Source organism: Rhinoderma darwinii, chromosome 4 (assembly GCF_050947455.1).
Source record: "Rhinoderma darwinii isolate aRhiDar2 chromosome 4, aRhiDar2.hap1, whole genome shotgun sequence".
Taxonomy (NCBI): Eukaryota; Metazoa; Chordata; class Amphibia; order Anura; family Rhinodermatidae; genus Rhinoderma; species Rhinoderma darwinii.
In genome coordinates, this window is record NC_134690.1 from 170,116,851 (window position 1) to 170,127,774 (window position 10,924).

Below are 10,924 nucleotides of genomic sequence, written 5' to 3' on the forward strand. Positions count from 1 at the left end.
AGAGTAATAATATCTGATGCCCTCCAGTTGCCCACCTAGGCCATGGATTTGCCATTTTAGTGTTCCCCCTGCGCTGTCCCAAAATGGCTGCAGTGCTTTTTAGATTACGAGTCTGAGACATTCCCACTGTTCTCAGATTGGCCAGAGCAGTTCACGTGAGCAGTTCTGTCCAATCCATTAACAGTGGGAGTGTCTTAGACTTAGTCTGAGAAGAACAGTTGCCATTTAGAGACAACGCAGAGGGGGCCCTAAAACGGCAGATTCACGGCATACGATGGCAACAGGTAATATTATTCCATACTAGCTGTGCCAGCGACTTCATACGCGCAGACCACTGAAAAACATACCGATGCGTTTTTTTTTTATTAGTATGCTCCTAGCCTTGAACAATACTCAAAACAAAGTGAAAAAAAAACCAAAGACAATAAACAAACTTCAATTAAAAATAGTTTTTTCAGTAGTCAGGTTCACTACGACAACGCTTCCCTGTAGACAAGGTTAGCAGTAGAACCACCAGGGATGTGTGCATAAAGATTGGTGGAGATGCTAACACGGGAGAGAGCCACATAGAGCTGGCCGTGCGCAAAGCAGCTGACACGGAGGTCCACGCCCACAATGCGCAACGTTTGGCCCGGCGCTTTGTTGATGGTCATAGCGTAACATAAGCAGACTGGAAACTGTACATGTTTAAAACTGAAGGGAAAATTATTTGGAATGAGGGGGATTCGGGGGTATAAAAAGGCTATCACCTGCGCCGCATCCATTGTTTGCAACCTCTCAAATATCTAACAATCAGTATAGAAGAAATTTGGAGCAGTTGCCCATAGCAACCTACTGGTGTCTATTTTTCCAAGACAATACAAAATGAAAGTAAAAATGTGATTGGTTGCCATGGTTTCCATGTGTGTTTGTTGTACTAATGCAATGTAAATGAATTTTTGAAAACATTAAATTCGCATATCTTCGGATTTAGTTATTTCATCGCAATCGGTTCACTCAATGTTACTTCAAGTTGACCCCTGTATTTTTCTAAAAACTCCATCCGAATTGGGTCAGTAGTTTTTACGTGATGCGTGCACAAACAAAGACAAAAATTCCAAAAATGATCTTAACGCATTCTATCACTTATCCTTCATCCCCCCCCCCCCAATTATTTTTTTCCGAATATTTTTTTCAACGAACAGACACGCAAAATTTACAGTTTTATTATATGTAGAGATACCCCATCACATTTATAATTTTTTACGGAGACCGGAGGGTCGTTTTAAGATACAGACCTTTATTTGCATACGTTACAGAGCATGGCATACTTACTTCTTTTACTAGTCCAAGTAAATCTGCTTCATATGCCAAAATATCACCCATTTTAAGACAAATCCGTTACTTTCCTCATACCAAGAAAATCTGAAGAACAAAAAAGGTAAGCGCAAATTATTACACAGCAAATATAAAACTGAAATCCAAACACTGATGACACCATAAAGGAAAAACCCCTCTTCAATGCTATAGTACCCAAATAAATCAACTGCCTGGTGCCACCCTCCGGGCCTGGCTTCTCTACGTTTACACAAGAATATGTTTACTTCAGAAATTCTTGTCCCCAGACCAAAAGGTGTAATTTCACTTTCGGTAGACTTATTGAGTTAGAACGCCTTGTACTCAGCAGTGCTCTGTTCTTTGTTCTGCTTAGTTGGCTGCTAATAAAGACTCAAAACGACATAATTATATTACACATCAAGGTAACTTTATTATGCCTTGTCTGCCACTTCCCATATAATTATATAGCTTCTGGCTATACAACTAGCCAAAGAAACATACTAATAGCTGCACATTGCTATCAAAAGTCGTATCCACAAACAAAAAAACAGAATCGAAAAGCAAAAAAACAAATAAGGATTAAAACGTTTTAACCATCAACAAAACAAAGGAAAACATGGAAATAATTGTTGCTTTATATAATAATACATAAAGATGCATTTTTCTCCTTCAGACCCATTAGCAGCATCTTCCGAACCTGTGTGACAACTCATCTGCTGGGAAAAATTGCTCCGGCGCTACATCTGCCCCCCCCAGCCATTGCTCCAGCCCCAGATATAGTATAGTTTGGGTGCAATGCTCGGGCTATGGAACCCTAAAAGGATGTGAAACCAGTATGTGACAATGCTACATCTGCCCCAAGGCAAGTAACTGTGTACCACTAGCACCACTTTCCTCCCATTGGGTAGGTCTGCTGTTCATTGGGGGGGGGGGGGGCGCGAGGGAAAAAAAATCCCCATAGTAGCGGAGCAGACATCCTTATTGGGACATCTATACTGCTATCCATCGCTCATCTATGATGTGGTGTCGTATATTTACCAAGACATCGTGATTGTCATCTCCTACACCTTGCATAGGTTTGGATAATTTATGATCTAGCTATTGATCTCCTGATGAACCGAGTTTTAATAGGGACATGTATATTTTAGAGATGTTTTACCTGGTGCTTTGATGTAGGTATGACTCCGATACAGAGATATCTACCGGTAGTATGTTACATTTACACGAGTGTGACTTCAAGGGATGATCTTATCAGCAACATCAAAGGTGTATTTGCATTACTGTGTTTATCTGATTGGGGGATTCCACTGGATCTCCCCAGATATAAAATGTATTACTCCGCATACTGTATATTCCCCCTTTTATAGTCCATATATGGTTTATTTTTTTAATATGACTTTACAGGGTATACTAGGGTGAGGTTGGAGAACAGTGTTGCCCTTTTCACAATGGTTATTCTGCATTTTTTTAGGGTGAACTAGGACATACTCAAGGCCAGTATAATGGATATATTTCTGGGTTCTACTCTTATTGTTGTGTTATGCGTATTATCCGTCATCTTGCTTTTAGCTGTATTGAATAAAAAGTTACATTTTACACTAGTGGAATTCTCAAGTGATTTCACTACAAGGAATAATAAAAATTGCAAGAAGCTGCAGTTTTAATGTAAATTTCAAGCAATTTTAAACCAGTGTGTAACTCTAGCCTTATACACGTTAAAGGAGTTGTCCGGTTTCAGCAAATTAATGTTTGTTTGTATTATTAAAAAAGTTATACAGTTTTCCTATATAACTTTCTGTATTAATTCCTCAAGGTTTTCAAGATTTCTGCTGGTTGTTATTCAGTAGGGACATTCATTGTTTACTTCCATGGTCATGTGATGGACACACAGGCGCACGGCTCGTTACAGTAGGTGTATCAGAACTCTGTCTTCTAACGATCCCAGCACCTGTGTGATCATCACATGACTGTGGACAGAATTTTATCCACTGGAAGTAAACAATGAAGATTCCCACGGAATTACAACAAGCAGAGATCTTGAATACTGTGACGAATTATTACAGAAAATATATTGGACAATTATATAACTTTTTATTATACAAAAAATAACATTCATTTGAAGAAACCAGACAAGCCCTTTAAATCCTACAAATAGTGAAAAAGCAAGCCAAACAAGCTCCACTGGCTCTTTGACATGACTGGTTCCTGAATTATATATTATTTAGTCTATATTTGACATGAAGGGAAGCCCAGTATACATTTGACAGCCACACCATGCTTAGCAGGACTTGTGGTTGGCAGTCAGGAGAGGTCTCCACGCACAGACTCTGCAGTAGCAGAAGGCAATCACTGTTCGGGTATGTTCACACGAGGGCGTCCGTAACGGCTGAAATTACAGGGATGTTTCAGCCTGAAAACATCCCCGTAATTTCAGCCGTAACGGCATGTGCAGGCGCTTGAAAAGCCGCGTCCATTACGGACGTAATTGGCGCTGCTATTAATTGGAGTCAATGAATAACGGCTCCAATTACGGCCAAAGAAGTGACAGGTCACTTCTTTGACGCGGGCGCCTATTTACACGCCGTCATTTGCTTTCAATGGGCAGATGTTTGTCAGCGCTATTGAGGCGCTATTTTCGGACGTAATTCGGGCCAAAAATGCCAGAATTACGTCCGTAATTAGTGCGTGTGAACATACCCTTCAAGTGACTGCCAGGGACAAAGATAGCCTTCATGTGACACTATTATACAGTGTTCCCTCAAGTTACAATATTCATTTTTTTTCCGGAAGGACCATTGTAATTTGAGACCATAAGGCCTCATGCACACGACCGTAGTGGTGTGCACGGCCGCGTTTTGCGACTCGGACAGCAGCGGGCCGTGCACATGGCCACGTGCATTAATGTCTATGAGCCTGGACCGCAAAACATGTCCTATCTTTTTGCGGTCCAGGCTCCTGGGCTATGCACGGACCGGACTGGGCCCATTGTAATGAATGGGGCCGCAGTTCACCCGCAGATTTGCGGGTGAATTGTGGCCGCAAGAATACGTTCGTGTCGACTTAGGCCTCATGTACACGACCGTAAAAACTCCCGTTATTACGGGTCGTAATTACGACCCGTAATAACGGGCTCATAGACTTCTATTGGCCACGGGTACCTTCCCGTTTTCTTACGGGAAGGTGCCCGTGCCGTTAAAAAAGATAGAACATGTCCTATTTCAGGCCGTAATAACGGCACGGACAGTCCATAGAAGTCTATGGAGCTCTCGTAATGACGGGTGGCTACATGTGTGCACCCGTCATTACGGCAGCGTTGCTAAGCGACGTCAGTAAATAGTCACTGTCCAGGGAGCTGAAAGAGTTAACTGATCGGCAGTAACTCTTTCAGCACCCTGGACAGTGACTACCGATCAGAATAAAGAGCAACCTGTAAAAAATAAAAACAAAAGACGTTCATACTTACCGAGAACTTCCTGCTTCCTCCAGTCCGGTCTCCCGGCCGTTGCCTTGGTGACGCGTCCCTCTCGACATCCGGCCCGACGTCCTGGCCGTCCCTGGATGACGTTTCAGCCCATGTGACCGCTGCAGCCAATCACAGGTCAATCACAGGCTGCAGCGGTCACATGGACTGCTGCGTCATCCAGGGATGTCGGGCTGGATGTGAAGAGAGGGACGCGTCACCAAGACAACGGCCGGGTAAGTATGAATTTCTTTAACTTTTATTACAGAAAGGGCTGTCCCTTCTCTCTATCCTGCACTGATAGAATGAAGGGGCTGCCGATTAGTGCAGTGCTATTTTGCCGCCAAAAACGTGCCCGTAAATACGGGTAGAATACGGGTGACACCGGACCCATATTTACGGGCACGGGTCCGTAAATACTGGTGCAAAACGGGTCGAATACGTGTGACACCGGACCCGTATTTACGCCAGTATTTACGGGTGGGAAAAAATACAGTCGTGTGCATGAGGCCTAAGTCTTAAGAAAAATAGTACTTGGTTCTGAAGAAACCAAAATATTGACCAAAAATTAGATAAAAGAAAAAAAGATTAGCAGATAGAAGTAGAATACAAGTAGCCAAGTACTGTCCTGGAGAGAGGTGTAAGGCCTCTTGCGCACGGCCGTAGCCATGTGAACGGCCGTGATTTTCAAGTCGGGCCGGCCACGGAGTGACAGCCGCGAGCCGCCCACGAATCGCGGGCTGTGCACATGGCCATTATTTTCAATGATGGTCGGCCGGAATAAGGCTTGCCCGTTCTTTCTACGGTCCGGGCTTATGAATGGACCGTGGATACCACGGTCCTGTGCATGGGCCCATAGGAATGAATGGGGCCACAATTCTCCCATGGATTTTCGGGGAATTGCGGCCGCAAAAGCACATTCGTGTGCATGGGGCCTAATAGACAGCTCTATTTGCCCTCAATGCAGTGCAGGCCAAAACCCGGTCGCCATGGCCCTCACAACTGGGTTTTTCTACCTGCCCTTTATATATTCAGCGGCCAGGTGATTTCACTGGTAGCACAAATTGTGCAGTAAAATGCGGCAGATTTTGTTGCAGAAACAAATGCGAATAAAAATCAGTTCCATTCATCTAAATGGGGCTGATTCTGCAGCAGGTGCATGGAATTCTGAAAATTCTATTCAGATGAATGCAACCGATATGCAGTCACAGAAACTTCTGCAACAAATTCTGCCGCCGGTGTTGGTCTATGTTAGCAGAGACATATGCTGGAAGCAACAAACAGCAGCCGGCAATAGCCTGCTTTTATATAGCTTATTGCCAGCAGAGGGCACATTGCGGGAGCGGACAAAGGGGAGTACATGGGTCAGGGGTCTGGGTGGTAGTACTGCTGTGACTAGTGTGGGGAGTCCAACTCTGTACCGTGGGAGGGGCTATGACTACTGGGATGGGGCTGGGGCAACCTATGGTGCCTTGCTGTGAAACAGCTATAGAAAGGGCAGGGGTTGGACTTGATTCGATTCCCGGTAAAAGGGGGGCCTGCTGAGACGTTATGAGGAGGGGGTTGCTGAGGGAGGGTCTGATCTGATGACTGGGGAAGTGGAGGACACAATTTTTATTACTAGAAGGGGTGAACACTGCTGTGAGTACCATTAGGCCAGCATCACACACACAGTTTTGATGCAGTTTTTGGAGCCAAACACAGGAATGGACAGAAATGAAAGGAGGTGCATCAGTCTTTTCTTTATACATTTCCTTCCTTTTGGATCCACTTCTTGCTTTGGCTCAAAAAAACTGAACCAAAAACTGCATCAAAACGGTGTGTGGTGTGATCTTGGCCTTAAGAGTAGCTCTACGCTGACTACTGGTGGAGGAGCAGAACCTTGTACACCGCATTTCTTTTTTCCTCTCACTTTGCAAGCGCAGCAATCACTCCACAGCTATCACGCCACAGCCAGGCATTACAACGTGTCAGGGTATATTCACACTGTGCAAGATGGAACAGCTGTGTTTAGCAGCAATTTTGTGGTAATCGCAGCAATAAAACTTTAAATTGACCACACCACCACACCATGTGAACATACACCGAGAGCAGGTCCAAAAGGGAGCGGTCCTGACACAGTCATGATCAACAACCGTACCAGCACCATGCTCGGCGCGGCTCTCCGCTAGCCTGCTAATGGCGTTATTACAGGTAAAATGGCCCTTTACTTGCAAAAATTGAGCAGTTATTAATTAATACACCCTTTATGGCCGCACGATTTTATAATGCGCGGCCATTAACAGACTAGTTGACAGCCACGCCAAACATGGTGCCGACACGGTTGTTGGCGGTGTCGCAACCGTGTCCGGACCACTCCATTTGGACTTAACTTTACCCTGACTAAGTGTAAGGCCCCACTGAGCGGCATGGACACGGCTGACACGACAAAAGTTGTGCTGCACTGAAAGCAGCTGTCGCATTTCTCATTAATGGCTGTGAATTGCTGCAGGTAAAACAGCAGGTATGCGAAATAGCGCAGCCATTAATGAATACACCCTTCATGTCCACACAACTTTTCAGGGAACCAGAAGTTTTTACCTGCAACAAACAGATTGCCAGCTCGGCCGTCAACTGCTAATGTGGCCGCGTCACTGCAGCTCCATAGGGCTTGCCCTAAAGGTCTATTCATACGTTGCAGTTGAGGTGCAGTTAAAACTGCATTGAAAAAAAACCATGCGTTTTTACTGCGATTTGGTGCTACCCGTGGCCATGTAAGTTGAACGTGGTTATAATGTTAACACACAATGGAGCACAACCTATAGCGGTCATGAGACAAGGCACGTGAAGAAGCGCGACAATTGTTTTTCTTTAGTATTCCTCATCAACCCAAGAGAAAAAAAAAAAAATCTATTTGCCGCCGTATGAAATCTGATTAATGACAAAGAACGTGTCCCCATAAACGTCTACGGGTGCAGTACGAGGGCTCAGCGCAGCGCGGCGGTTGTACTCATTGGACAGTCAGCGACTAATCTAACACTCCTGATTTACACATTGCAGCCATCGTGTCATACGGCCATTCACCAATTATCGTTATAATGTCGTACCGAACAATCATTGCCAAGTGTAAAAGCACGAAACAACCAGCGAGTACATCATTCTTCACCGATTGGTCAAGTTTACACACAAAAACGTATCATTTGTTAGATAATATGTGCGCCATTTTCCTATGTGTGAGGTGAATAACATACATTACAATACATTTTAGTTGTGTTTAGCCTAATGGCAAACAAGAAGTCAAAAATATACTTTACAGTGAAGAAAAAAAAGTAGCAATGAAATAGAATTATAGCACTGCAAATAGCAGCACAGTTATGTCCTATCCTATATCATTTACACCCGCCAATATCAATAGGAGCTTACCGCTATGTGAAGCAATGTTACGGCTCCGGTGTGCTGGGCTGTATGACCCGTAATCCAGGACTCACTGCAGCCACACCAGGCCCAGTAGACGGTTACAATGTAACCAAGGAAACACTTATCTTCCAGACACTTTTTGCAGCAAACCAATTGAAAGGGTTGTAACAAATTAGATGCTTACAAACAGCCAATCAGTAATCCTGAAAAAAAAAAGACTACTCTCTGTGTGAGAGGCGGGGCATTCGCTGCTGTGCTTGCTAACAGAAGTCACACGGAGCCCAACAATATCATTGTAACCCAGCACAATATACATTAATCTCCGCTGTTCTTTATACATGGGGTGAAGCCCGGGAGCATGTGAAATTGCTAAGCGTTACAAGAACAATAAAGTTTTATTGAAAAAGAAAAGCCTCTGAAACCAAGCAGTCGTTATGGTAACGTGCTGTAATGCTTAGATCACGTGATTGGCGCGGACGGAAGCGATTTGGGATCAAACTTGAGGGATTTTGGCTACGTGCGTGGGGATTGTTGTTTAGAATGTCGTGAAGGGCTTCTCCGTGACGTCACTCCACATACATACAGCAGACTGTGCAGGTTCTTTGAATTGTTGCCCTGGCTCTGATTTGCAGCATGAAGAAAACCATCTGACATTGTTTGCATTTACTAGAGGATCGTAAAGTAATCATTTCTTAACTAGGCTAGTTCACACAGAGCGTTTTTGTTGCGGTTTTTGTTTTGTTTAATGGACTTCTATTAAGAGACATTGGAGTTTATCTACCAAAACAAAAAACACATGTTAAAAACATCATGTGTGAACCCAGTATTTCAGCACCAGCTGTGGTTATATAGTGAAGATAAAAATAATTACAGACCTCCTAAATAAACCAAATCCCTTTGTTCTGTTTTTTCCTCTCCCTGCATCCTGAGAGCCATAACTTTTTTATTTTTCTGTTGAGAGCCATATGGGGCCTTGTTTTTTGCAGGGGAAGTTGTCGCTTTTAATGTCACCATTTATTGTACCATATCATATATTAAAAAATATATATATATATTTTTGTGGTGGAATAGAAAAATAAACCAGCAGCTACATTGTATTTTGGGTTTTGTTTTTACGGCGTTCACTAAGAGGTAGAAACGACACGTTAACTTTATTCTGCGGGGCGATACCATTACTAGGAGACAAAATGTATATTGTTTTTTATGTTCTACTACTTCTACACTAAAAAAATGTGTTCTGTGTCACCATGTTCTAAGACCCATAACTTTTAATTTTCAGTCGACAGAACGGTGTCAGGGCTTTTTGGGGGGTCCTGCTGTAATTTTTCTTAATATCATTTTGGGGTACATACGACTTTTTGATCACTTTTATACATTTTTTGGGGGGAAATGAAGTGACCAAAAAGTTTAGTGTATTTTAAACAGTATGCAGGGCACCTGGAGATTTTCCTGCTCTTCAAGGTCTCCCTTTTTCATGAGTTGGCAAATATGGACTTAACTCATTGTATATCAGACAATAAAATCACAACATACGATCACATGCCCTCCGACATTGATCGGGGGTGTGGCAGAACCTCGCACAGGAATGACAGAAGCACTTGGGGCCCAAGGCAGGAGTTTTAGTGTGATGTGGCCCCTGCACCCTTGGTCTCGTGACGTACATGCAAGCATTACCACAGAAGCCAGTCTCTGCGGGCCCAATGGAGCATCACCGCTGTTGTTGACAGGTCAGTAACCTTTCTTTTTTATTTTATAGCATTTACTGCAGTTACTTTCATTTTTAAAAACCTCGGACAGCCTTTGTAATGTCAGAAAGACAGTCCAATTGCTCCCATCCCCAGCAATCTCAAATTCATGCTCTCCATTTCCCCCCACCCCTTTGCACTTGTGCATATCTAAATGATGGATACCCTACAATATATCTGAGTGGTAGCCACCCTTTCCTCACCTATGTACTCAAGGGAAGAACGCATCGGACGTTGGCACCTACAGCATTATCAGCCGCTTAGGGACAGTCTTCAATTTGTTGAAAAAAGCGGCTCACGAACGAATTGCCTTATATCAGATAAACACACAAGTCAATTAAAGAGGCTCTGTCACCAGATTATAAATGCCCTATCTCCTACGTAATCTGATCGGCGCTGGAATGTAGATAACAGCAGTGGTTTTTACTTAGAAAAACGATCAATTTTGAACAAGTTATGAACAATTTTAGATTTATGCTAATTACTTTCTTAATGCCCAACTGGGCGTGTTTTTACCTTTTGACCAAGTGGGCGTTGTGGAGAGAAGTGTATGACGCTGACCAATCGGCATCATACACTTCTCTCCATTCATGTACTCAGCACATAGTGATCTTGCGATATCATACTGTGCTGTCACATACTCACACATTAACGTTACTGAAGTGTCTTGAGAGTTAATAGACATCACCTCCAGCCAGGACGCAATGTCTATTCACAATCCCGACACTTCGGTAACGTTTGTGTGGGACTTACAGCACAGCACATCGAAATCACACTGTGCTGTCATTTACAGTGTGATCTCGCGAGATCATGCTGTGCTGTGTGAGTAAGGGTATGTTCACACGGCGGGGGTCCGTAACGGCTGAAATTACGGGGATGTTTCAGCCTGAAAACATCCCCGTAATTTCAGCCGTACCGACACGTGCAGGCGCTTGAACGCCGCGTCAATTACGGCCGTAATTAGCGCTGCTATTCATTGGAGTCAATGAATAGCGGCTCCAATTAC

The 10,924-nt window shown here is 43.6% G+C and overlaps 1 protein-coding gene across 3 annotated transcripts in view; it reads right to left on the reverse strand.

Moving 5' to 3' along the window:
- Positions 1-8,530, reverse strand: part of ARMC9 (armadillo repeat containing 9) — a 190,469-nt gene extending 181,939 nt beyond the window's left edge. Inside the window, exons 1-2 of one of the 3 annotated variants that reach the window (XM_075861839.1) lie at positions 8,180-8,530; positions 1,315-1,404 (exon numbers count right to left, since the gene is read on the reverse strand). In XM_075861839.1, the coding sequence (XP_075717954.1) occupies positions 1,315-1,365 (51 nt within the window). In that variant the 5' untranslated portion in view covers positions 1,366-1,404; positions 8,180-8,530. The remainder of the gene's footprint in view (positions 1-1,314; positions 1,405-8,179) is intronic. The other 2 variants (XM_075861838.1, XM_075861840.1) reach the window with 2 other exon arrangements.
- Positions 8,531-10,924: the final 2,394 nt, after the last annotated feature.